We start from the raw sequence: 26,728 nt of genomic DNA on the forward strand, positions 1-26,728 counted from the left end.
GACGATGATGACGGTTCGGGCGATGAAGAAATCGTCGACCAAGGGGGAGCACATGCCGAAGAGAGAAGACGGCCGCGTACAGAGACTGAAGCTGACGCTGGAACGGATGATGAGATCCTCATTTCACTTCCGACCAACACGCCTGGCGCCTCGAGAAAGAGATCCGCCATCCAAATGGACGGCCTTAGTGCTCCATCTACTCCAAACGGTCGCAAAAAGCGGCATCGTCTAGGCCCGAATGACGAAGTGCCTCCCACTCCCGAAGAGAAGATTGGACTTGCCGGCATGAGTGGGCTTGATATCAGTCCATCACTAAGCGGAAAGGAACCCGCAAGCACTTCCGCAGGCAGACCCGAATCTAGAGAAACCGGGGTCCAAAGGGGGCCCAGAGCCCGGCATGTGGAGCCCGAGACGCAAGACTTTGGCTTCGATGACGAAGACCATGAACGGGCGGATTCTCAGCATGACAGCTTCGACATATCTCCCTCTCAGCAGCTTTTTGATGACTTGGCGGCGGCAACGCCGCTTCCCTCCTCCCTTCAAAATAATGGCTTTCAGTCCTGTCGTCGACAGCCAGGCGATTCTACCCGCGACAGATCTCAATTTTCAGCTGGAGCTGAAGAAGTCATTCATGCGGGAGGTAAAGATGTCCAGCCCGAATCACAAGGCGTTGAGAAAATTGCCCAGCTTGACGGGTTCATTGAAAGCTTTGAAGGGTTTGGCTATCCTCGTGAGGATGTACTTACCGCGCTCATCTCGACGTCCATATGCATGCCGTTGGCTACTGCTGTTTTGAAGCATATGAAACAGCACAAATCTATACCCAGAGATTGGGAAGGGGTCTGGACGGAGGAAGACGACAGACGACTGAAGCGCATTGATCGCAAAATTTCAGAGTCAAAAGACGACTCGGAACGCACAAAGCTGAAGAAGTCGTGGGACTTTTTGGTGAGAAAGCATACCCAGAAGCGGATTGAACAAAGGAGAGAGTTTCTTGACTACCTGGGCGAAGCGGAAGGAATGCTATGAACCAGGTATAGCTCCAGGAGTGGGGTTTCGCGAGAGAGGAACAATGTTTTGATACCCAGGAATATTCAACATTATGAGATCCTATCTCTTGTTCTGTGTCATGAGTCTATCTGTCTGTACCTTGGCCTCGGGTCCATTTAGTCGCCGTCTTCACTCCTTGGTGATTGAGTACCCGTAATGCCAGCCTTCCTTCTGCATGTCCTCTCTCACCTTGTAAGCCCCCTCAGCAACGTCCAGCAAGCCCAGGTCAACTTCGACAATGCTCACAGCCTCCTCTGCGCCCAACTTCCCGATGGATCCGATGAGAGGCATCGCGACCTGGCTGACACCGCAATACCTCAACTGCGACCCATCCCACCTCCTCTCAACCCCGCCCTCGGGCCCGCCAGCATTGACAAGCACCACTGCCGCTGTGTTTTCAAACGCCCTCGCCACAAGCACGTTCTCTAGGAACACCTTCTCCGAATCACGGTTCACCACTTCGCCGGAGCCACCGCGCTTGTACTCGTCCGCCATCCAGAACGCGGGACAGACGATGATCCTCGCACCGTCACGAATCAGCTCCCGGAACGCCTCGGGGAATGCCAGATCCCAACAGACGAGCAGTCCGGCCCGGCCAAGCGGCGTATCAAACGCCCCATGTGGTTGAGGACCCTTGGTCAGATGTGGCCGCTCATTGTGCCATAGGTTCTTTTTCTCATAGCGTCCGAGGATGGCGCCGTCTGGTCCGATGAAGTACGCGGCGTTGATCAAGTCTAGGTCGTCTCCCTCACCTTCCGGCTCTACTATGGTGCCAGGAACAATGGAAATTCTCAGTTCCTTGGCTAGAGCCTGATAACTCCCAAGGTAGGAACCCGACTGCTCGCAGCTCAGCACGAAGTCGGGATGATCCGGCGCCCACGACGTGAGATGGTACTCGGGCAGTACGGCGAGCGCGCAACCCTGCGAGGCGGCGTTGCGTATGTAGGACTCTGCTTTGCGAAAGTTGTCTTCTGGCGAGACAGCCTGTGATGCTTGTTAGAACTTTGTTCATCCATGGCTAGTTCTCACCAGGCACGCGCCACGCGCACGCGAGGGGCGGGGTATGAGAAGATGGCGACCAATGCCGTCGAGGATAAGCTAGCCGCTTCAAGGTGATTCTGGGGATTCCCGACCTTCGGATGCATCTGTATGAGGGCAATCTTGGCCTTGCTCGCCATCGTGACCATGTTCGTCTCGTCTTCAATTAATCCCGCAGATGGTAAGACAACCGGCTGTTGGAGATAACAGCAAACTTTGGTCAAGGTTCGGGGATCAGCTTGTGAGGAGAAAGAGCCGATTGCTACTGGGAAGCCGACTTCTCTTCTTGCACTGCCCCGCTGTCTGCCTTGCGCCGCATTTATTGACGCGGAAGATCAAAATGATAGTGACTGGTTGAAAATGATCAAACTCCATGTGTGTGTGTGCTATGTAAAGTGCCCGATCAGGCGGTCGTTGCTAAGTTCATATGCGAGAAATGATGTCAGAGGCAACCCCATCCCGTTTTTCCGTGAATTGTGCCACCACCAAAACCCAGCCAGCAATTTGTACCCATTTGTAAGGAGGAAAAAACAAAACAGAAAAAAAAGAGAAAGAAACAAACAACGCCGAAAATCCCATACCCGCCTTTTCATCGCATCCTTGAAAGTAGTTGTATATCGATATTTCGAAAGGCTCCGATGAACTCCTTGGGTTACCCTTAGCGGCGGGTTTTGCGTAAATCTGAGGAGAATCTTCGAGTAACATCGTAATCAGCGGGAATAACCTGAAGAGTATGGTTTGATTGCCCATGAGAAGATGGCTCAGACGTAGTGGTTTGCCAGGCGTAAGGGGCGAGCTTGACGCATTCGATATGAGAGATCGCAGCGCCAACAACTTCCCCTGTAATAAATATTAGCATGTGTGAAGCAGGCTAGACAAGCATTCTCTAGCTTACCTATGCCGATGAGTACTAGATTTCGACCGGCGGACGGAGGTAGACCATACGATCCCATGAGAAGAGTGCCTGTGGGACAAATAAGGTATGGTACCCATTTCATCCAGCTTGAAGGGCCCTTCAATGAGCCGCTCATATCAGATGCAGAATTCGCCATCGTGTCTAAGGTTACCAGGATGTCTTCTGACTTTTTCTGGGCATCTGTCAAATGTTCAGAATGGACCTCATACTGTGATGAAAGGTCTTCCGTGAGCTCAAATAGCCTGCCCAGACCCTACAACCGTTAGCTTCAGGGGTAATGCAAGACAGAAAACATTTACTCACCTTTTCAAGATTCTGCTGTCGACCGGCGAGCTCCGTTACGCGAAGGTGTGAAAGCTCCTGCGTCAAAAATTAGCCAAGAATTCTGCACACAGTATAGGTTCACCTACCATCTGGGATTGAAGCGATGCGGAGGATGCAGCGGCTGATGCGAGTGCCGCCATGACAACACCGAGGTCACTTTCAGTACGATCCTTGAAAGCGGTTATGGCAACTTCATGTGATGCTGCAACTTCAGCGTTACTGCTTAGCACAGTCCTGAGGAGAACGCCAAGTAGCTGCTGCAAATTTTGGGCATCTTCGAGTCCGTTCCGCATGGCATGTTGCGAAGCCTTATGAAGTCAGCGAAAACGCCCATTGAATGCGGCCGGCTATAGTATCAAACCTGAGCTGTCTCCATAATCTGTTGGGAAAGGGTTCGATCCATGTCTTGAATGCTGTCGCGCAGTCGGTCGACATCAGGGATAATCCGACGCAGTTGATCGGTCACTTCGGTAGCTCTCGTGTTGATGGCATGCAGATGAGCTTCGAGCTCCTGTTCGACTCCTTCAGAGAGCTTGGATAAGACCTCCGTCAAGCGCTGATGGAGGCGTATGCTTTGAGCTATCGCTGTGTCAGAGCCACTCCTCAAGGCAGAGGGGAACCCATGAGACACTCACCTTTGTCGTTGTCAGCACGGGCAGCTTCGCAGAACCTCAGTGCTTTGTGTCGGTAGCTGACCCAAGTGTTCCATGCCGAATCTGACCTTGCTAGACCTGAGAGACATGAGTCAATTTGTTGGGGAGAGACGTGAAGACGAGGGAACTTGGAATCGGGAATCTGAGCCAAGGAATTCTCTCGAAATGGGGCACAGCCCGATGGTATATCGAAACTCCCTCTTTCGAGATCGCATATAGCAAGGCTGGCGGCGTAGGAGTCGACAAAGTCTCTGATTCGTCTGCCGCTGTCGATCAGTACAGTCGCGTCATCTTTCCCGTCGAGAAGCTGGCAGTTGTTGACCAGGAGACGGGCAGCGATTCGATGGCAGAGAGGCTCGGATTCTAGCTCTTGGAGTTCCTGCATGGCGACGGCATAAATGTTCGGGAGGCGAGACGCCGTCTGAATTCCGATCGTATGACCCGTAGAAACTCTGTCCAGTTTCCGCCCATGGTCTGAATTTCTCTCACCACCATACCAAGAGAGGGCATGGATAGTTGTGGCGCTGCTTAGCATCAGAGCGGCTCCGTAGAGGAGCTGCGAAGTATTGCACCGCATCCTTGCATTGGTATCGCGCTTGGCGCTTTTGCTTCAAGGTAAAACGTCAGTAAAGTGCAAGATTGACGAGAGAGATCGTAGGGAAGATGCGTCCAAGTTGAGGAAATTGTCTTGCGAGGTCTTAGGTCTTGGAGGAACAGAACCAGAGGTAACCGGCTGAGAAAGGGGAGGTTTCGCTGGTTGAAGGTGAAGTAGCTTAGTGGGTCGAAAGGCGCGACTTTACTTGAGCTTCGTGAGGCAAGTCCGGTAGAAAAGAACTGGGCAGAGGCTTTCCTATTTTCGTGCAACGAAATACAGCTGGACGACTTCGAATGACTTTCGAGGTGAAAAAATCAAATTAAGCAGGAGGGGGCCCGTAGTTTTGGATCTGGCAAGTGCAATTTGTGGAAGGAGGCTCTGGGGCAAGGTTAAGTAAGGCAGTTACGATGGGCAAGTTCATCGTACGCCTTTCCTTCCGCCTAAGAACATTGCAGTCACCGCATCCCTTACTTGGTTGGTAGGCAGGATGTTTGAAGGTTGAAAATGGCCGAGACATAGTTATCAGGTCTGAATCTTCATCTAGCACCAGATACTTTTGTTTGAACCTCTCAAGCCCACGACCAGCTCGCCGCATTGCCGCATTGCCAGTTCGAATTGTTAATGCAGCCGAGTTGCCAGCTTGATGAATCCTTCATTGTTAGGTGCCCACCTCTCTCTGTCTAGGCAGTAAGAACAAGAAACCTGATGCCGCCAGAAGTACACATCCCCTTCGGATCAACCAGCATAACCCGGGAGGTGATTTGGCATCGCTGCAAGTATTCAACTCCACAGAACTTGTCTAAGGATTTTCCGCTTGCTGGACTAATGGCTGTTTCTCATGACCCGGACAGAAGTTTACAAAGGCCAAACGACATACTGGTTTGGGTCCAAGGATGACACACCTTCTAGACAAGTCGCTTCTTGATCTGCCAGCATGACGGCGTAGGTAGCATTATCTACCAATACTTGGAAGGTCGAGAAAGCAATTTTCAGCTGTTGATTCCGTCAGAATCATCAGTCAACTTTCTATCAAAAGCAATATCAACAAGACAGAGTTTCCTGATGTGCTCTTGGCTAAGAAGACGACCACCATGTAACCCAACCTACTGGGGGCGAAACGACAGAAGCAAGCCTCGAGGCCTTCCGCCAACGAGTTCACAGAATATACCCGTACATCGCTGCCAACTGTTTTGACGACCCTGCATGAAGTTCGCTGTCCCCTCCACTCGGATGGAGCCCCAAGAGAGACTATTCGCTGCATGGGACATGTCGCGTGCCGTACGCAGTATGCATGTCTGCAAGGTGTGTGACAGACGCTGGCGACCAGCCACATCAGCCCATTCGCGCAGCAGCTCGCGCAGTGGGGTCCTCAGACAGTCCTCGCGGGCTGCCGTTTACCAGCGAGTCCGTCTACCCCTCTTCTCTCTTCTCGCCTGACGGATCTCTGACGGAGAACCATCCACCTTTGCGCAACACGCGCCTTGGGTTGCATTCTCCTGAGACTTTACAGCGCCGCACGTCGAGGGCAGCATGAGAAATAAATGTCGTGACTTACAGGCTGAGTGTCCTGGGAAGATCAGATACCATAGCGAGGTTTTGTGATAGGGCAGACGAGGATTTACCCCGGAGGAGTTAACAGGGGTCCAGGATCGTTGATTGTCACCAGCCTCCCCACCGCTTCATAGTAGTCCTCTCGACATCAGTCTTACGCCGGACCTGGATTTTCTTCCAGTGGTGTCAGTGAAGTCTTCTTCCTCCTCCACCCTACTGGCTTCGTGTATTCGGGGATCTCGATGTCCGCGAGGAAAGAGACCACGCTGTACGATGTCGGTACCCTTACCCACCGCCTTTCCAAACCAATATGAACCGGGAAACCAACGCCGAGCGCCGTTGCCAGCCTGCATGGGGCCGAAAGACCCAGCTTTCGCCGAGTGACGTCGGTTGTGGCTCCCTGAGCAGCGGAAATCACAGGACCTGAAAAAGCACGGCGTCCACTCCTTCCCCTCCTAAAAATCCCCATTGAAGCTGTCAAGTCCATACTGCAGCTTTTGTGATATGTGACATTCCACCGGTGCTCTGCCTTTCCTTGGTAGTCTCGCATCTTGGTACCGGGATATTCGTTGTTTCCAGTACCGCGGAACGCGGCTTGTCGCCCGACAGGGCCCAGATTCCAGCGTACTAGTTGCAGGTCGCGAAATCTCACGTTCCTTCAACATGGTACAAAAGCCACGCGAGGGAGCCTCGTGCTTCTTCTGCTTGATTCTTCTTTCTTCCAAGCCTCTCACAGTGTCTTGATCTTGAACACACGCCATAAACCACTCGCATCTTCGTTCAGCTATCGGCGTCGCAGCTTTCCTGTCCCTCCTACCACGTCAGAGACTCTAACGAAGTTCTCTGTCGCGGGTTCGATGTCTTGAAGTTTGACCCATAGTGTTTGTCGTCTACGCTTCCTGCTGTTATTAGACAGCCTGTGACTTTGAGTCCGAAGCAAGGAGACAGACGCTTCAAAGGTCTATCATCAACTCGGCTACACAGTCGCAGTTCCTTCAAAGAGCTTGGTGCCACTGAGCTGACTTGACATAACTCCTTTACAATCTGTACGGCGAGATCCCCATGATCGACATTACTTGGCGGGAAAAACCAGTGATCAGACACGTATGCTGACGTGAAATGATGATAGCAGTGTGGATGTCACAGGCAAAAGAGACAAACCAAATACGCTTCCAAGAATACCGCCGCCATAATGTGTGTGCAGATCGACAAGGCATATGACTGTGGCCACCATGGCTTCCACAACATCAAGTGGTGCCAAAATGTTGGCAAGGGCTGCAAGGGGCCGAAGCCAAAGCACGATGTCATCGCTTGGCCTGGTTTATGCACTGATTGCGCCAATCGGGCGGCCGACCCTAACCCCCGTTGCTGAGTCCAGCAGTGATGCTGTGGATTGGATGAAGCTGAACGAGTGGTCTGGGTCGTGAGGCATACCTAGGTTGAACCATAACATTATCGTCTGGCCGAAAATCAGCATGTAGCTAGGGTATTGAACATCAGAAATAAGGGGGATAGCATAACGTAACAATAGGGTTAATGTAGGCAGCACGCACTCCGTCCGCTTAGCTGAAGTATCTGCCGGTATAGCCGACTAAGTCATTACATGCGAAGGACAGGCACCCTCACGTTCATGTTCTTCCGCCACCAAAGCTGCTCGCGACGGAGACTTAACGTCGTCTTCTCCTTGCTCCAGCAGGAGCATACAAATGAGATGTGCTGGCATAAATTGCGTTGCGTACACACGCCATTGAGTGACTTTGGAAGGTCCATGTTCTGAAGCTCGTGGTGTCTACATCCCGGCTCAATGACGCTGGTACAGAACTGTCTCTGATCAGATGCTGCGTCGCCGACAGCCATTTGAAGTCCGACAGCACATTCGTCTAGCTCACACGCGGGTTCTGGGGGTGACGTAGCCGCCGTGACAGCTTCAATCTTCGTGGGAAACCCTGCAGTCCTCACTGGCAGCTTGCCCGTGGGCGCGGCACGCGCAAGGTTATGAGCACTAGAGACAAACCGCCGCGACCGTTTGGTAGGATAGGAGGGGAATCATCCTTCTCTTGTCGACAACGTTGTTGGCGTACTGAGATGCGGAAGGCAGCGATGCCGTGGAGCTGAGCTCTCCGCCCTTGACGCAGTACCACTCGCCAGCCCTGACGTTAACATTGGCGCACGTGTGTTGACTGCCATGGCCTGCGTTCATCCAAATGAAATCCAGAAGGGTGATGGAATGCGCATCAGCGATGCTTTGGCAACTATCGCCCGGTTTCGCTTGATAAAATCGGAGGCAGTCGGGGTAGACAGGACCAGCTACAGGGCTTGAGGTTTGAATGAAGTTCATCGGGCCCAGACCGAAAGCCCAAGACCAAAGAATGGCCATAGCAGTCATGGAAAGCTTCATGATGGCGATGTTGTAAACGGTACTGGCGTTGGCTTGCGGCGATGTATCGCGATGCTCTCGAATAAGGGAAGGGGAGATTTTCTGGATATAAGTGCTCAGCGTCAACAAAGGACATAGGTAGCAAGATACTCGCACAACACACATGTTCTCATGACGAAGAGATTTCTTTCATCACTTCAAATCTCGACTCGAAATGTCGCAATCCTGATCATGTTTCCTTTCGTCTGTTCTCCATTACTCGGCTAGTCTGTGACCAAAACGCCACTAGCGTCGTCACACGCTCTCAGAAATCATTGAAGACGAGTATCCTTTGGGGTGGCTATGGTTGCGCCCTGGAAAGGTAAGGTACAATCAAAGAAGAAGTCGTCCAATTAGGCACGATAAGGATGAATGCCCACCAGAACACACTCACGATAGGGTTGGGGCTACCACCAAGGCAAGGGGCCATTTAGCGACGCCCAAGTCAAAGGCATGTGGATAGAGGCGTTTTCTCGCAACGGCGCCAACGGTGTCTCGGTGTGTCTCGACCATCCCACGTGCTGTCCCGCCACCAACGTCCTGGCTGAGGTGTGAACATTCTGGAGTGTTTCGTCCGAAACCGATAGCGTATGGCGCTTCGGCGCGGTGGGGGACGGCGAAAGACGCAGAGGGCAATGAACGGAGTTTTAAAAGGGCACCGTGCCGGAAGCCGGACTTCGCTTCTTTGACGTTGGAGGCCCCGTTCTTAGGTCGTCCCGCCGCACCGATGGTGGACGGAGGCGGCCACCCTTCCAGAGGCGTAACCCCGAGCCTCTTTCGGTAGGCGAACCAAACTTTGACCTCAGCTGTCGACGGCAGGTGGGTGTGTGATGGGACCTGCAATCCATGTCCACGTGTCGGAGCTGGAAAGACGGACGAACCATGACACCCATATCGCATACCGCATGGCGCACGGCATAGTTAGTTGCTGACGAAACGAAGGATGGCAGCGGCTGGAACGCGTGGGTGCACAGCAAAAGTGACGGAACGTCTCTTCAGGTTTGCAAGGCGAGGCGAGGCGAGGGGCGGCGACGTATGGGAGTGGCCGTGGGCCGGATCAGCTGGGCTCGCACTACGCCTCAAAGGGGGAAGAGCGACATGGAAAAGAACATGGGAGGGAAGCAATGGAAGGGAGGGAGGGAGGGGAGAGAATGCCGCACGACCAGAGCCAGAAGCAGGCAGACCCTAACGCAGCGGGAAGTCTATTCTGGGGAAGCTTGGGCCAGGCATGCAAGGCTGACAATCCGGGCGTGTCAAGTGGGGCCGGATCGACACGTGGCCAATCATCAAGCTACGACACCCGGAAGTGATGCACGGCACAGAGAACCTTTTTCTTCCCCTATGGCGGGATTCCACTCATGTCAGGCGCTCAGCCCATTGGCAGCTTTGCAAGAATACTGGGCCAAAAACCAGAGACGCCAGGGGTCCATCAAGGATGGGTCCTCTTATTCGACGAATAAGAGGCGGGCAGCTGTGCCAATGAGTGGAATCCGGAAGCAGAGAGATTTTACAGTACCTTTTAGACTTGGCGGCCATCGCACGACCTCCCCTCCAGCGCCTGAAATATCATACGATTTCCCTACGAAGTGGTTGACTTTTTGATACGCGCTTTCACTGTGCCCCGGTCGCCGCCAAAGCTGGCGAATTCGAGGTCAGGCCATTCCGCCCGTTCCTCCGTCACTCATTCATCCAATTGGCAACCTTTTGCACTTTTTTTTTTTTCTTTGCCCACACACACACACTCACTCACTCTCTGTTTGCGTAGAGTCTGCTTCGGCCGTCCACGGTCTTGTTCCGGGTAGCTCACCGTACGGGATCCGGCGCGGGTCCATTCTGTGTCCCTAAACATCAGTCGACTTTGTCTTCGTCTCTCCGGCGCAATCCATTTCTCTGCTGCTCTATTTGCTACTCTGCCTCGCGCCTCGTGCCTCTCTCCCGCGCCCCTCCCCCAGCGCCAGCCAACTCAACACCGGCTACCTGCTCGTCAACACTCTTCTCCGTTCTTTCCTCTTCCTCCCGTCCCGTCTCGACGGATACAGCTACACACCTACCTGCCGACCGAACGACCTTTCTGCCTGCCGCCTGCCTCCCGTTGCTCCCTGCCGCATACACGTAAGGTGTGACCAGTCATTTTCGTCTCTGCCTCCACAAAAATCTCCCCAACCCTCAACTCTTTTCTTGTCCTTTCCCCGTGTTTGGACGCATCTCGTTGTCGCTTTCCGTACCCGTCGGCCCTCTGCTCTCCTCTGATTTGCCTCCTGCTCTTGTTCCTGCTGTTGCTTCTACCTACCTTACCATACGTCTGCGCATCTGCCCTGCCCTCGTCTCGTCTCCGTCACAACCCGCCTGTCTTAGTCGAAAGTCTCGACCAAGTCCTTCGAGTATTTGGACCTTGGCTGACCTTAATAAGCGAATCCCCGCCTCATCGCCCTGCCGACCTCTCTACTTGAGGTGCCGCACCTCTACGAACCCAGAACCTTTGACGGCCCTTGAACACGACCGACTTCTTTGTCTTGCGCTGCATCCTGCATCTCGATCCATCCCTGCCGACTCCTACGACTTTTGCGAGTTTCCCTTGCCGCCATTGACGACGCTGCCATTGCATTCCGACTTCGACCTGATTGGCTATACGAGGTGGTACGACTGTCCATCTTGAATCGCCAAACTCTGCCCCCCTCCAACCAAGAAACGTACGAGATCTCTGAGTCCTCGCTGCTCAGCACTCACCGGCATACGATCGCGCCGAGCACCCACTCTCCCTTCCACAAAAAGACAATATCGATTTCTAGATCGACGACCGCCGACATTTCGGGGGCCGAAATGCTGGCTTTGTGGTAATGGACCCCAACTTCTTAAAGAACCTCGACTACTTCGCCGTCCCAAACAACCAAACAAATAATTCTGTCGAGCAACCCGCCGAATCTTCGGCCGCAGGGGCTGCGAGAAATGCTCCCGATCCTTCTCTCTGGGAGACCCTAGGGGCCGATCAGAGCAACTCTGAATCGACTTCCAATGGCCACTCCTCAATGCCCTCTTTTGCTCAGGCCTCGCCTGTCAGCACGAATTTCGGCATGGGTGCTATGCCTGCTCAAATGTCCTTTGGACATGGCCAACCCAGAAATGCTTTGCCGACACGCACAGCCCAGAATGCTGGCCAGAGGCGGAGGGACGGTCACGATCGAAAGCGGACCAAGGTGGATTCCGAGGCTGCGGCACTAGAATCGGTCGATTACTGGATTCAATTCGACGATGACGATGAGCAAAAGCTCGGCGGTAGCTTCGAGATCGACTTTTCTAAGCGAAGACATCCGACCCAACATTATCCTAGGTATGCTCTCAGCCGCTCTCAAAAGTCGACGCATCTGAGCGACTTCGCTAACTCTCTCTAGACCACCGGCTGCGAATCGTCTGAATCCCATGTCAACAACCCCGGGCTTGGGCGCTGGACTGTATACAAACCCTGTATTCAAGCCGGAGGACTTTATGGACGACACCGCCCTTGACAACGCTCTCTCGGACGATGAAGAGCTTCTGGAGTCCATGAACCTAGGCGATCAGCTCGGTAAGATCGAATCGCAACCCCCTTCCGAGGTTCCGCCGCGAGAGGGCCTTTATTCGACGCCCCTGAGTTGGGAGAAGCCAGCGCCCGGCCTGCGGATGAACCCTCTATTTGGCATGGGCGGCATGGGAGGCATGGGCACGCCCATGCTCGATCCGGAGCAGCGACGTCTGCTGGCCATTGCCCTCAATACCGGTCGTTCATCAACTAGTCTAGGCGCCGGAATGGGTTTCGGGGTTGGCGCAGACCTGGGCCCCGAGTTTGCAAGTCTCGAGAATTTCGATGCCGGCATGGCGACGGCAAGCATGGATGAACTCGGGAGGGGCCCCGAACAGTCGGGTCTCCACAGTAAGGGGAAGGAAAAGGAGAGAGACAGTGTAGAAAAAGACTCGAAGAACCAACGGCCGCAAGTGTCTCGAACTACGACGGCTGCAACTGGGGCCTCTGAAAAGTCTAAAGACAAGGCGAAGGCTGGCGGCGACCGAACGGCACACAACGACATTGAGAGAAAGTACCGCACCAATCTCAAGGACAAGATCTCCGAGCTTCGCGACGCTGTACCATCACTCAAGTCGATACCCGAGGAGGGAGGCGAAGACGCCGAGGTGGACAGTCAGTCGCAACGCGGGCCCAAAGTCAGCAAGGTAAGCGGTGATGCGGCCATTTAGCTTCACACAACATATACTGATACAGGTTTAGGGTACTGTCCTCACGAAAGCAACCGAGTATATCCATTACCTTGAACGAAGAAACAAAGCCATCATGCGCGAGCATCAGGAACTCGCCAGGCGCCTACAAGCCTTTGAGCAACTGTTGAGTGCAACGGCGCGGCAACCCTTTCCCATGCCGAATTACAGCAGAACCTTGTTCGACCCGAGAGGCTTCTGTTAACATCTCTCCCCTTATCACATTACGCATCATGATTGCGAAACTGTACATATTTTGTTGTCAAGGGCTATCATTTGCCCAAAAATATACGATTGCGACCAATCTACGAAGCATGAATAGGCAGGCATATACAAAATAATTCAAGGTTATCAGACCTTTATTCGGGTTTCTGGCACTATTGGTTAATTCCTCCGGGGATGTACTGAAGGCGATTCTTCTGTTCCGGATGGCATTTTCGGCATGGTTCTGATGTGACAGGTCATACACTGCTCTATGTCTAGCGCATATCCTTTTAGCAACCTAGAAAGGACATTTGGATTCATTGGAGTATTTTCGATGAGCACAGATGTCGAGCTGCGTGTGAGGTCCCAGACACCTCTAAAATTGTGGCGAACACCCTTTTGTTTCAATTGGCGTGCTACCTCAAGTCAGCGGAATGATGATCTCATCTTGGCAACCAAATCGGCTGACTGGCATGACCCCAATGGCATCCTGTTCGTGCAGCTGGTCTACAAGAAACGGGAAACGTCCGCTTGTGGCAGATGAGAAGCCCGCCTGTTCCATGCGGAACCTTCCATGGGGTACCTCCCCTGGCACGTCAAGGGACCCCGAAGACAAGGGTCCTGTTTTGGCATACCGGGAGAAACAACTCTCACAACATTCGTTGTTAGCTCAGCTCGACGGGCAGATACGCCACGTTGAAGGCAGCTCCTGGAGGTTTGCAGAGACACTCAGGAACAAGTGTACGTTGCTTGCATAGCGGACGCTACGCCGTATTTTGTGTGTAGAGACACGACTTCTGTGCCACCCTGGCTTAATAGTGTACACCTTTGATTACAAAATTTTGATCCTTTTCGGTTTCACAGGGTTCAGTCCCTGAGAGCCTCAATATCGACAACCTCCTTTACAGCTTCTGTCGAGAAAATGTACGGTGACTCGGTATCCACACAGACGCTGTCCTCAATCCGAACTGCCATACCGCGGAAGTGCTCCGGCCAACGGTCTGTATCCGGAACATAGATACCAGGCTCGATGGTCACGCAGTGTCCGGCTTTCAGCGGCGTTCTCCTGCCATAGCCAGGAACATCGTGGACATCCAGGCCGACGTAGTGACCAACATGGTGCGGAAATAAGACATCAAGATCGCGGGAGGTGATGTCGAAGCCTAGGCTCTTGAGCTGCTCGAGCAGACCGTTTGCCGTTTGGTCGTGAATGTCGTCGAGGGAGAGATTGGCGTTCTCACGGCAAAGGGACACGCTTGAACGTTGAACGGTGAGAACGGCTTCATAGAGGTCCTTCTGTGCCGCGCTGAACTTGCCGTTTATAGGCCAGGTGCGTGAGATATCAGTGATGTATGTGCCGTACTCTCCGCCTGCGTCGACGAGAACCATCTCGCCGTCTTTCATCACGTTATTATTCACGACGTAATGAATGCAAAGACCGTTTTGCCCGCCCGCTACGACGGGGACGTATGCCGGCCCGTCACAGCCGTCTGCGGTGAACCTGTAATCGAGAAAGGCGTGGAGGTCCTTCTCGCGGGTCCACTGCTTGCGCATGGCGTCGGTGATGACCCGGCCCGAGATCTGTCCAGCGCGGCGCATGTTTGCGACCTCTGCCGGGGACTTGATACACCGTAAAGAGTTCATGAGAGGGTACAGAGGAATCTTAACCGAGGGAAACCATGACTTGTCGCTCTTCATGAGCTGCCATAGTTTGTTCTCTTGCTCGCCCTGCCTCGGTTTCTCGAGGTCTGTGTAGACGCGGCTCGCCGACTTCACGATATCGGGGAGGTACTGGTGGATCTTGTTAATATCGCCCGCCTTGTCGGCGTTGAAGATATCCGTAGCGGCCTGGATGCCATTCCTGGCACCTGACCACTGCTCGGCCGCCGGGTTCTTGGGCTGAGTGAACAGGTGGAACAGGTAGTCGCCGAATTCCTTGCCCGTCTTCTGGATGACAGCCACGGAATCGCCCTCATTCCAGCCGGTCAGGTACAGAAAGTTGGACTCTTGGCGATAGGGGAAGAAGACGGCACCGGAGCGGTACTTGAGGTCGGCGGCAGACAGGACGGCAACGCCACCGTCGGGCAGCTTCTCAGCCAGGCGAGCACGTCTCTCCCAATATTCCTGGGCTGTGATGCCTGGAGTAACTAAACATATAAGTCAGCCCAAGATCATTTTATTCGTGATCTTTACTGAGAGTTTGAGGGCAAAGTATTGAATGCTATGGGCAGTGATTGGATGAAGATTGTACTGACTCTCGCCGGCTTTGAGAATGTGAGGATGCGTCTCATGCACTGGCTGGCCAAACTGGAGATCGGCAGCAGAGACGGCAGCGTAGCGGCGGATCTGACGACTCGATGGGAGTGACGGGCGCCACAAGGGCACGGAATTGCAGCATCGCAGTCTCTGGGCGGCCCGAAGAGCGCTGCTCACTGGACGTGAGGGGTTCATGACCAGAAATGGAGCGATGTGCAGGGGATGTAGGGCGGCAGGTGAAGTTTATGAACGAGAAGGGATGGGTTCTACGATCCGGATGAGGTCATCACGGAAGGCAGTGGAGGTACTGCAATCGTCTGCACTGTACCGGACGGAGCGAGGATGGGCTAAGGGCCAAAGGCTGCTGGCTGACTCGTCAAAGAGTGATTAGTTCAGCGCATGCGGCCTTTCCGCAAGGACTGAGACCGAGACGGGACGGGTGAGAGATGCCCGTTTGGGAATCGGGCCACCAGGACGAGGAGCGGACGATGGGATGATGCAGAGATTTGTTTGTTTGGAGTGGATGTTTTTTATGTATCTAAGGAGTGGAAGAAGACAATGGAGTTGCATGGCGTTTATTGCCGTGGACATTAATGTCGTACATATGTAACTAAGGCAAGTAAATGCAGCAGCATGCAGCAATACAGCATGCAAGTGAAAGTGCCATGTCGAAAGAAACTGGATGCATCCATGTCTTGCCAATTGGGCGGCCCCCCAGTTGCGGCAGGATTTTTTTATTGTTTTCCCACTGCAGCTCCATCCGTCCAATTTCCAGGCCGCCGCCGGATCAGGTCGCTACCAGTTGTTATTATTGTGGTCGGGTGCTAGAATGCCAGATTACAGCGAGCCTCCACTGTAGCACAGCAGCTGTGAACCTACCTAAAGTACCTAAGTGAGAAGAGTCCAGTCACTGAGAGAAGACGCGCCGCTGCGGGTGTGCGGGTACTGTGCCAAGCAAATTTGACCGGTTGCCAGAGAAGGAACTGGTCCGTGCGTGTTTTCCACGCTGCCGAACGGGGATTAGTGCTGTTGTTCCCCCCCCGAAAACCCATCAAGCGCGACTTAGGTGACCGGGTCCCGGACAGGCCCGGCACAGGCAGTGAGTGAACCAAGACGGGGGTGGTCTTGCTTATGGGCTGGGATGATGGCCGGGGACTCCTCCCACACACGCACCGCACACACACACAACACCAACCACTCCTCCTCCTACCTACCTACCTACCTCCATATTAATAAAGCTCTGCCTTGAACCTGCCCACTCGCACACTCGTGTTCTGGCTGCTTCTTTTTCGCTTCACGACGAACCTCCACGACGACTTCCTCTCCTTCTCGCATCTCCCTCCCTCCTCACGGCCGCCTAGCGCATTCGATGTCTTCGTGAACCCACGACACGCTCTTTGTCGGAACGCGTGAGCGACGTGTCAGCCTCCACGTCGCGTGCCCATCCCGTCCCGTCCCGTCCACAGAGCAACCCCCCGCCTCGCTCTCGACCGACATACAAACCCACACCACCACACAAACAAAACAACAACCTTTTCCTTTCCCACGTCGAGCATATTGATTGGGCATTTTTATGGCAGCCATATCCCTATCGCCCACTCCAATCCCTCTCACGGCCATGTCCACTAGACGAACGCCTTTGTCTAGCAACCCCAATGTGGCCAATTCGCCCTTGAGATCTGCTTCTGCTCTGGCTCTCGCCAAGCAGAGGCGTTCTCATGCCAACATCCAGAGAGAAGAGCTGTACGGCCAGCCGCCGCCTTTGAAGAAGCAGGTCGTCGAGAACACTGCATCCCGCCACCAACGCTCCCCGTCCAAGATCGCCAAGCCTTCACAACTGCCCCAGCGTGTCGCCCGCCCCGTAACGAAAGAACGCTCCACCCACCATCACGATGATGCGAACGTCGACAAGATCCGACAATGGCAGGCCGAATATCGCGGCCGCTTCCCCAAGATGGTCTTCTACTTCGACAGTGTTGCCGAGGACCAGAGGGCCAAGCTTTCCCGCCATGCCATGTCTCTTGGAGCTGTATGTCGCAGCACATGTATTGAAAATACTGTTTGGTCACTAATATGTCACGTGTAGAGAGACGAACGCTTCTTCTCGAGCAGCATCACTCATGTCGTGACCGCCCGTCCAGTTCCTGCACAGGAGGAAGTGCACGCCCCTGCACACCAAGACCCCGAGCCCGAAGAGCAGCCACAGACCATCAACCCGTCTCTTCTCGACCGGGCCCCCGATGCACGAAGACGTTTATTGTTTGATCACCCGTCGAGACGGACTCACACCCAGCCGCAGGATGACGGAGTCAGGCGTGCGCGTCCTACGCGCAGCAATGATGTCCTGCACAAGGCTCGTGACATGGGAAAGAAGATTTGGTCGGTCGAGAAATTCCAGAGGATGTTGCAGTTTCTGTTGGAGCCCGATCCGCACGTTGTCGCCCAAATTGGCCACAAGGGCGATTCCAGGAGCTTGAGCACCAAGAGAACTGCAGACGAGCCAGGCCTGATGCAGTTGCTGCAAAAGGAGAGACTCAATGGTCCTTCTGACGCCGTCACGAGCCGGGAGATGATCAATTTCAAGGGACCGTATATATACGTCTACGACATTGACGAGAAGCAGAAGCCCATTATGGTGCGGGAGTACCCTAAGGTCAACAACAAGTACGACGGTGAATGGCCCCAATTTAGGACTGTCACGGATGGCCGCTGCCCTTTCGTCGAGGAGCCGGAACAGGCTGAGCGACCGAGCCGTAAACCACAACCACAGCAAAAGGAGCTGAAGGAGCCCAAGGGCGACAAAGAGCGTGTTACGAAGCCTGTGGACGAGGAGAGGACGTCTCTTCAGCCCCCTGAGGTGCCTGCGCCCAAAACTGTCATTGGCAAGCGTACCCTCGCCGAGATGCAAGACGGCCAGAACAAGGACAAGGCTCCAGTGAAGCCCGTAGAGATGTTCAACCCACCCAAGGTTGTTGCCTCTAATCCTATTGACTTCCGACCCCAGAATGCCTTCACCAGCCGTGCCGGTACGGCACGTTTCTTCGCCGGCGAGCCTGTGGCCTCGGGTCTTCAGCCGTCGAATGTTACTTCGGCCATTCGCTCTCAGATGATCTCTTCTACTTCGGGTGTCAATGGAGCAAAGGCCGGCACCAGCAAGGAAGTCCATGGTCTGCAGCGCAAGGTGCTGCAGAGAGGTGCCCCAGCGCCTCACGATCCCAGCTCTCGTCGACTGACTGAGATGAGCTTGGATGCGACGTCTACCAGATCTACCAGCGTTTCCAGGACCACCAGCAGACGGATGGAGCTCATTGAAGAGGATGCTGAGAAGCAAACTGCCAAGCTTGTTCGAACCAGCTCTAAAACTCAGGCGCCGCCTGCCAAGAGCAAGCGTGATCTGAAGCCAGGTTACTGTGAAAACTGCCAGGACAAATTTAAGGACTTTGACGAGGTGGGTTGATTGTAGCGCTCCACAGTCTACGAAGTTTGCTAATCATATGGCAGCATATTCTCACACGTAAACATCGAAAGTTTGCAGAAAACACCGACAACTGGCTCGAATTGGACGAACTACTTGGCCAGCTGGGCCGCATGCCCAAGGGCTATGGCGACTACAAGTACCGCGCCGAGGAAGTGTCCATCGAGGACTCATAGAAAGTTTCGACTCGACGAACTCGTTCCGCATCATGGCACCCATGAGAACCGATTCTACCTCACTCAAATATGGTTTTTGATTCCCCGATTTCCCGACGCTGTGATCCCAGGAGCATCACGCACGTTCGCACACACACACACACACACACACACACACACACACACACACACACACACACACATACATACAAAAGCTACGGATTTGTTCCACACACATGGAACCAATGATACCAGTAGACTGACCAGAAGAAGTCGCCCGCGCTTTCCGGTCATGTTTTTCTCTTCGTCTTTCTCTAATTGGTCGGGCCGCACTGAAAGCATCGCATGCACAATGGCGTTCGGCATGGAGCATTTTATACCACCACGGCTAAGTTTTCTCCTTCGGCAGGCAGGTTGGGAGGCATTGTATCGTCATCCAGAGGCGGGATTAAGTACGGATGAAGAGGGCGAAGGCGAGTCATAATGAGCATGGTGTAGATATCATTGAACAGTCTATGATTGTGTATACTGTACGTTGAACACGAAACACTTATTGGTTTGGGAAGCCAAGGACTGCTGTGGTTGTGCTGTGAGCCGCACAGTCATGGCAGAGGCGTTTTGGAGCAATTGAAAGCATTTCCCCTTATGTCCATCTGGAAGAGTTGTGAGATGAATGATGCGCAGCACACAACAAGACGCTCGAGAATGGCAGACAGCTTCTGCGTAGTTGGAAGGAAAGTACAACGTGAACAGTGTTCGCTCTGCTGCTGCTTGGATCGAATGGCTGGGGATACGAAGCGGGGAGAGGTAGCATACAAAACAAATGATACTACAGGCCTGATACTACAGGCCGCTTATATGAGGCCGATGTAAACATCAAAGCCAGCAGCACCACACCCCGTCTCAAACACTACCTAGGTTCCTCGAAAGAAAGCCCCGCACCGAACCGTGCCGCCCCTCCACACCTGTCCATTTTAGGACAGGCGCACGGATGCCCGCATGCAAGGGCGCTTCTTACGTGGGTCCAAGCGTAGCAAAATCTCCATAGTGATCAAATTGACAGGATTGTTTCATCCAAGTCTTCGTGGCTCAGTCGGTAGAGCGTTGGTCTCATATAACTATCAATATGACTCCGCCGTAGGCAGAGACATCCAAAGGTCGAGAGTTCGAGCCTCTCCGAGGACAATCCTTTTGCCTTTTGCTCCTTTGGTCCCTGGGATCATGGCTTCTTTGTAAGTCACAATGCTCTATGAATTATTCTTCTTGACTGCAGTTGTTCCTTCGAGTCGCGTCAAGTACGTACAGGCTTGTTCGACCATTTTGAAGTCGCTTTCTTTCCCCTGCCAGAGAGCCTACTCATACTTGCAACATCGCATCACTAATACTCGGAAACTTCCAAGAAGTCAACTGCAGGAAAGCAAGGGTTGCTTGCTATGTTGACGTTTCGATCTCGGACAATTCTATTTCACATTGATGGAGAGGAATCTCGACATCTACAGCATCCGTGAAACTTCCGTAACCATTCCTAGGATCCCACAGCCCATCCGGAGCGTCCCAATAGCACCGTCATGGCTGCTGATGGGGGTGTCCATCCCGTTCTCTGGGCCCTCTTCGGCGCTGTGACCGAGGCATCCCATCAGCGCTGGTGTTACGAAACCTTGACGAATCTCTTCGTACACCAAAGACACGTTTACACCGATCGTGCTTTCTTGCTTCGCTCTGAGGCCCTGATGGAAGGAAACTCCCAGTCTTCCGCGCACAATGTCGTACAGCACAGCCGAACCTGCTCCAAGTCCGTCCAAATGTGCTATAGTCTTGTCGTTGTTCATCCCCGGGTGGTTAACCTTGGGATTATTGAATGGGTCTAGAAGCCACATTTCCATGCTCTCTTGGAATTCCCTTTGGCAATCCAAGACGCCGCTGAGAGAGACGTCGTGCATCTTCTCTTTACCCATGAAGTCCAAAGTATGTGCTGCGAATTTGGAGGCCACCACCGACCAACGCTGAAAATGACTGACCTTGTTCGCCTCGTACCACCAAACCCTTACCAATTCGTCGAGGCCACTCGTAAGTCTCGTGAGCTGTGATTCGTCCAGCCCGAGACGAGCACGGTCTAGGCGTTTGGACAAGACGACAGAGCTGAGAAATCGCTCGTGGTAGTCTCTGAGGTCGATCGCTTGGCAGCATACATACAGATGAGCAGCGCACATGTGCGAAAGAACATCCACAGCCTCCATAGTTCGCCGACCTGTCAGGAAGGCAAGAGAGTTGATGCCTTGGTTGTGCATCTCGGCCGAATGAACATGAGCAGATACTGGGTGTGCGAGAGACGCCAGTTCCGACATGTAGGCACTCATGTTGACATCGATACCCTTCATCGTGTAAGATTGATCGGGATCACCAAAGACGAGATTTGGGTCGAGGCCGTTATTCGTCGCCGGGTTGATCAACTCAGAGCACTGAGAGAAGAGCATTCGACCAATCATTTGGAGTGCGTTCCTTGTCTTGTCCATCGCGGATGTGATGGCAACTGCTTGAAAATTGCCTCCTGAATAGACCTCTCCGTCAGAAGGATCATTCCCAGGACCAGCATTAATCACTGGGTTGTCCGACGTCGAGTTGAGCTCAACCTCGATTTGGCGCTGGGCCAGCATGAGGTCTTCCAGGTAAGGACCAATCCACTGCGGTGCTGTCCTTGTAGAGTACCGATCTTGCCAGAGACCTCGACCCGTCCTCTTCTTCGTCTCTAGTCCGATGACGAAATCAGAAGGTCTCAAAAACTGTCTGATGTTTCAAGCTGTTTCGAGCTGACCAGCGTGGGGTCGAATTCTGTGGATGAATTCATTTGCCCACTCGACATTGCCTCTTAGACACTCTGAAGTAAAAGCTGTCAGAGCTTGGGCGAGAATCGCAAGCTGATTGGCCTCGTAAATGACCAAGCTGGCCAGAGCAGCTGAAGGAGCGGTCCCGTTGATCAAGCCAAGGCCCTCCTTTGGTTGCAATTCGACAGGCCTGATGCCGCATTCCTTCAATGCATCACGGGCGGACAAGATCTTCCGGCTTACCCCGGATCCGATTCTTACCGTGATGTTGGGGTCTCCGATCAGAGTCCCGGCGATATATGACAGAGGCATTAGGTCTCCCGATGCCGAGATCGTTCCTCTCAGAGGGACTAGAGGCGTGACGTCGTGACGGAGAAGTCCCAGCAACGTATCAATGACCTCTATCCGGACTGCGCTATGGCCGCGTAGATTTTGGTTGGCCCTGATAACCATGGCTGCCTTCACCCATGCTAGGGGGATGATGTGAGACTTCCCGTCTTTGTCGGCTCGAGAATCGTCTCGATCGGCGGCAGTAATGACGGCACTTTGGGTGTGTTGGAGCAAAGATATCTGAAGTTTCTTGAGCTGCTCCGTTCGAGAGTCTGCGCTGCCGCCAAAGCCCGTGTTCACGCCATACACCACCCAACCGTTTTCTATGTGATGGTCGAGAACTTTGATACTCTGGGCGATTCGCTGGTCGATATCCGAACTCCCATTATTGCGGTAAGCTCCATTGGCCGTCTCGTCTGCTTTGGTAGGCGGGTAGCCCTTTATGCGCGGCACGAGTCCGTGACGGGCAACGGCAACGACTGTGGCGATGTCGAGTTGCTCACCATCTAATGCCAGTTCGGGGCCAGCTTTTGTCACATCGTGAACGGTCTTCAACGTTTTCTGCATGCTTGCAGCGTGCGGGGATTCCGAGGATGGTGTTGATGCCATAGCATGGAGGCTACTGTGCGAGGACTAGATCTTTCGTCTGAGCAGCTCAAAGAGGGAGCGTAACCGAATTAGAGGACGGTATCTCACGAGGGAGGGTCTGCGTAGGAGTCGACGGGTAGAGATAACAGAGAAGAGTACTTGGAGGAAAAGGCTGCTAGGAGGGCGATAGAGATGTTTGTTGAGGCAATAAGCAACAGTCAAGGGCGATCGTCCAAGTTGTCACTACTGCAGCTACCTCGTGGCTGCAGGAGTAATATGCATTGTGCCTACCTGGCCTTACCTTACCGTACCCTAACCTACCTTACCTCAGGTCTCACCGGCCACTGCCTCGCCGTTTCCTTCCCTTCTGTGCCTATGAAGGTAAGGCAGCAAGCAGGAACGCCTTCCATGACATGCGCATCTTCCACCTAAACCGGAGTAAGCTGTCGCAGCCGAAAATACGGTGAGGATATGAAGGAGAATATGTTTCAGCGCCACTCGGTGAGTCGACGAGATGCGGTGTCCATTTCATGTCATGACGGCAATATTTCGCCTCACAAGCAGCCTAGATTTGTGTCAGGTCGAAGTTGTGGTGCAAAGGGGCTTAAATAACGGAGGTATCTTGAACATTGACGTTCTCCTGGACCCCGCTGTCCGCGCTCAGGTGACCTAAGGTACCTACCTAGGTAGGTAGTTAGCACGCCGCAATGGCTCCCGGGATAGGTACCTTAGGTGGATGTCGGATTAGGTCACCTCACTGACCATTCACCGACTACAGCGACATACTGCGTGGGTAAGTAGGTAGGGGGTTAGGGGTTACTTACCTAAGGCAACTGGCGACGCCCCACACACACTGCCCGGGCACACCTGAAGTGTCTACCTAGGCATGTAGTGGTGGGTGACTTGCATCCATGGATGCCTTGACCTTATGCGTACCTTAGGTTGACAAAAGCCAGCCTCTTTCAACGTCCATCCTCGTGTTCATCGCCGTTTCCTGACATCTTACTCCTCTCGCTTTGCTCGACCACAGCAAAGACCGACACGCAAGGAGGCTCCCAAATCCCTGGCACAAGGTTTTTACAAGCACCGCATTACGCCACCTAGTCCACTGAAAATGGCGGACAGCCCTGAGTCTCCTGGTATTCCCAGGTCAGACTCGGCGTCGCCAACCCCGGCCACAATTCCTGATCGCTCAGCCTCTCCGGAGATACCGCTCACCATGTCCGCTTCAGCAATTTTGACGGCTCAGCCGCGGGATGTTGCCTCAGCACTCGCCAGTGCTGGCGAGTACGCCTCAGAGAAGGTTGTTGTTAAGTTCAAGCCCGTGGGAAACGCTCCCGCTCTCGCTATGGCCGTAGCCAAGATATCCTCCACTCAAACCTTCTCCACCGTCATCTGGTACCTTCGCAAGCGATTGAAGCTCCGAGACGCTGAGAATATCTTTTGTTACGTCAATGACTCCTTTGCGCCCTCTCTCGACGAGATCGTCGGCAATCTACACAATGTACGTTGCTCGCGTCAACTTCACACATCGGAACTGTTGATGTTAATCGTGTAGCAGTGTTTCAAGGACTCAACAGGCCAGCTTGTGATTTCATACGCTATGAACCCAGCCTTTGGCTGACTACAACTATTCTATTAAATGGTATCAAATATTCAAGGGAGAAAAAAAAAGACGGCAAATGCCTCAGCCACCGAGCCCTAACACGGGTAATGCAGCCCGAACGCGATGCAATGCAAATGCTTCAACTGCTGACTGTTACAGCCTTCTACAACTTCTCTAGCGTACTGGAAAATGCCTCAAGCTCTTCCTTGGAGATGGGATAAGTATGTTCAGGGCCAGGGTATTGTCTGCTCTTCACGTCGTCGCGGTAGGCTTCGATGGCCTTCAGACTCTCGCCCCAAACATCGCCATACTTCTTAACAAACTTGGGCAAGAAACGGCCGGGAGGGAAGTTGCCTGTCATGTCGACCTGCACCAAGACTTGTCCAGAGCAGCCGTTGCCGGCACCGATGCCGATGGTCGGGATGGCCAGCTTCTCTGTGACGAGCGCAGCAACCTCTGCAGGAACAGCCTCGAGGACAACCGCGAATGCGCCAGCTTCTTGCACGGCAAGTGCGTCTTCGAGCACCTTCATGGCGCCATCCGAAGTCTTGCCCTGGACTCTGAACCCCCCGAGGGCGTTTTGGCGCTGCGGTGTCAAACCAACATGAGCAAGTACGGGAATGCCAGCAGTGGTGATCTTCCGAATGGTAGGGGCCATCTCCTTTCCACCCTCGAGTTTGACACCCTGAACTCTGCCTTCCTTGATGAAGCGGATGGCAGTCTCCAGAGCCTGTTCAGGGGCAATTTCATAACTGCCCATAGGCAAATCGCCAACCTATGACTGGAATTAGTCTGAAGTTCATGTGTTTGATATCCAAGGGTCAACTCACGGTAAAAGCGGACTTGGTGGCTCTTGCGACAGAACGACAATGCAGTAACATCTCTTCAACCAGAACCTCGCTGGTATCTTCCATGCCAAGTGCAACCATGGCAAGGCTGTCACCGACGAGGATGATCTCCATGCCAGCATGGTCTGCAACGTGGGCGCTGGGGAAGTCATGCGCCGTCATGACTGTGATGGGCTCACGCTTCTTGTGAAGGTTGCGCAGTGTAGCGACGGTAACTTTCTTTCTAGGGATTGCTGGAGGCGTGCCCATAGGAGAGTGCGAGCTGTACCTTGGCTGGGGTTGTTGCAGCAAGGCAGGATAGGCGGGCCGCATATGGAAGGTTGCCGACGAGGGTCGCGTGCTGCGCAGGGCAGAGGCACACGACCTCAGACAGGTACTTCGGATAATATGGGAAGACATGTGCAATGACAAGTACCTTTTTATTGAAGGGCAAGCTGATGCAAAAGTGTAAGGTTTTCGCGCGGTAAAAAATGCAAATGATGAATTGCGAAATCAGTGGTTGTTCTTGCGGTATGGCATGGAGGAAGAAAAGTTTTGGATGGCGGTGTTTAGGCGCAGCGCAAGTTTTATTATCCAAGTCATGATGGTTTTTGCTGCGTAGAATTGAGTATCTCCAAAAAATACCGGTGGTGTTTCGTTCACGCCGCCTCAAAGGGAAGAAAAGTGGGGCAACATGGCCGCTGGACGCCCGTGGAACCCCCAGAAACGGGGTCCGGTCCACCGCAATGTACCCCCGCCATTGGGTGCGCCGAGGCACGGCCCCTCCCCTCCCTACCGCAGTACAACTGACAAAGTGCCGTTTGCTCGGATGTATACCTCCCCAGGGATTCTAAATGTTAGCGTCGTCCCATACTAGCCTTCTCTGGTAAGAATATTCATAATTTTCAGAGCTCTTGACAGGGCTTCAAAAGGTGGCCTATAAGGCCGAATCTACTACGTCTTTTTTCTAGAGTAAAGGTCTAGAAAAAAAGAGATATTATCCTCACCTGAATTTCTATAAGCGTAACATACTCCAGTACTTCTAACCAGTAGGCGTTTCTCCCGAAGCAGAAGTCACGCGCTAACATTTAGAATCCCTGGGGAGGTATACCTCCACGTCCTGACTATTACCTAGGTAGGTAGGATGAGGTGGGCAGGATTAGTGAGCGGGTGCCGCGCTCTTACAGGGCTTCAGGGCCTCCTGTGCTGGTGTCTACTGCTACAGCGTAGGTATTGTACTTCACGGCTGTGCTGCTCAACAGTACATGGCGTCGCGCTCAGCCAAGACCGACGCAAAACAGCCTCGGGCCCGGCGGATCTGGTCTCGGTCCTCCGCAACGGCGGCAGTAGCTAAGTTTTGGCACCTAGCCCCCAAGTTTTCCTTTGGCCCTGATGATAGAGAATACTAGGGGATAGGCATAGTCTCTGACTGCGTATTATCTGGCCTGCCGCTGGACGCGGTCATCGCAGAACTGCACCAGCCGACACCGCTCATTGCAAGCAAACATTTCCAAAGAAGGAATGCCCCAAGCGATACGAGAATCTCAAAATGGATGCGATTACGGTGTCTGCTTACAACTCAGTGACAACATTGCCTTGTCTTCAGTTTTCGTCTCCAATCCTATTGTTGCTCTGCAACAGCATGTTCCCTGCAGGCCTGCCCCGAACATACCATGT

General features: G+C 53.4%; 8 protein-coding genes and 1 non-coding gene across 9 annotated transcripts; 4 read left to right on the forward strand and 5 right to left on the reverse strand.

The window, feature by feature from the left end:
* Nucleotides 1–1,179: 1,179 nt before the first annotated feature.
* On the reverse strand, nucleotides 1,180–2,228 carry COL26b_009730 (uncharacterized protein; the record flags this gene model as incomplete). Its single annotated transcript, XM_053182449.1, has 2 exons — nucleotides 1,180–2,034; nucleotides 2,184–2,228. The coding sequence occupies 2 exons, from the start codon at nucleotides 2,226–2,228 to the stop codon at nucleotides 1,180–1,182; spliced, it is 900 nt and encodes a 299-aa protein (XP_053033629.1).
* Nucleotides 2,229–3,683: 1,455 nt separating this feature from the next.
* On the reverse strand, nucleotides 3,684–4,366 carry COL26b_009731 (uncharacterized protein; the record flags this gene model as incomplete). Its single annotated transcript, XM_053182450.1, has 2 exons — nucleotides 3,684–3,907; nucleotides 3,964–4,366. The coding sequence occupies 2 exons, from the start codon at nucleotides 4,364–4,366 to the stop codon at nucleotides 3,684–3,686; spliced, it is 627 nt and encodes a 208-aa protein (XP_053033630.1).
* A 7,203-nt stretch (nucleotides 4,367–11,569) lies between these two features.
* On the forward strand, nucleotides 11,570–12,770 carry COL26b_009732 (uncharacterized protein; the record flags this gene model as incomplete). The annotated part of the gene is made up of 2 exons (XM_053182451.1): nucleotides 11,570–11,871; nucleotides 11,933–12,770. The coding sequence occupies 2 exons, from the start codon at nucleotides 11,570–11,572 to the stop codon at nucleotides 12,768–12,770; spliced, it is 1,140 nt and encodes a 379-aa protein (XP_053033631.1).
* A 1,089-nt stretch (nucleotides 12,771–13,859) lies between these two features.
* COL26b_009733 (uncharacterized protein) lies at nucleotides 13,860–15,443 on the reverse strand (the record flags this gene model as incomplete). Its single annotated transcript, XM_053182452.1, has 2 exons — nucleotides 13,860–15,139; nucleotides 15,248–15,443. 2 exons carry the CDS (start codon nucleotides 15,441–15,443, stop codon nucleotides 13,860–13,862), a joined length of 1,476 nt encoding a protein of 491 aa, XP_053033632.1.
* Nucleotides 15,444–16,866: 1,423 nt separating this feature from the next.
* On the forward strand, nucleotides 16,867–18,899 carry COL26b_009734 (uncharacterized protein; the record flags this gene model as incomplete). Its single annotated transcript, XM_053182453.1, has 3 exons — nucleotides 16,867–17,277; nucleotides 17,335–18,696; nucleotides 18,750–18,899. 3 exons carry the CDS (start codon nucleotides 16,867–16,869, stop codon nucleotides 18,897–18,899), a joined length of 1,923 nt encoding a protein of 640 aa, XP_053033633.1.
* Nucleotides 18,900–19,956: 1,057 nt separating this feature from the next.
* Nucleotides 19,957–20,063, forward strand: COL26b_009735. Its single transcript has one exon. It is a non-coding gene; the product is annotated as a tRNA-Met (tRNA).
* Nucleotides 20,064–20,371: 308 nt separating this feature from the next.
* COL26b_009736 (uncharacterized protein) lies at nucleotides 20,372–22,597 on the reverse strand (the record flags this gene model as incomplete). Its single annotated transcript, XM_053182454.1, has 2 exons — nucleotides 20,372–21,662; nucleotides 21,732–22,597. The coding sequence occupies 2 exons, from the start codon at nucleotides 22,595–22,597 to the stop codon at nucleotides 20,372–20,374; spliced, it is 2,157 nt and encodes a 718-aa protein (XP_053033634.1).
* A 1,240-nt stretch (nucleotides 22,598–23,837) lies between these two features.
* Nucleotides 23,838–24,242, forward strand: COL26b_009737 (uncharacterized protein; the record flags this gene model as incomplete). Its single annotated transcript, XM_053182455.1, has 2 exons — nucleotides 23,838–24,122; nucleotides 24,180–24,242. 2 exons carry the CDS (start codon nucleotides 23,838–23,840, stop codon nucleotides 24,240–24,242), a joined length of 348 nt encoding a protein of 115 aa, XP_053033635.1.
* A 145-nt stretch (nucleotides 24,243–24,387) lies between these two features.
* Nucleotides 24,388–25,384, reverse strand: COL26b_009738 (uncharacterized protein; the record flags this gene model as incomplete). Its single annotated transcript, XM_053182456.1, has 2 exons — nucleotides 24,388–24,999; nucleotides 25,055–25,384. The coding sequence occupies 2 exons, from the start codon at nucleotides 25,382–25,384 to the stop codon at nucleotides 24,388–24,390; spliced, it is 942 nt and encodes a 313-aa protein (XP_053033636.1).
* Nucleotides 25,385–26,728: the final 1,344 nt, after the last annotated feature.

Source organism: Colletotrichum chrysophilum (genome assembly GCF_026319265.1).
Source record: "Colletotrichum chrysophilum strain AFK26 chromosome Unknown scaffold_96, whole genome shotgun sequence".
NCBI lineage: Eukaryota > Fungi > Ascomycota > Sordariomycetes > Glomerellales > Glomerellaceae > Colletotrichum > Colletotrichum chrysophilum.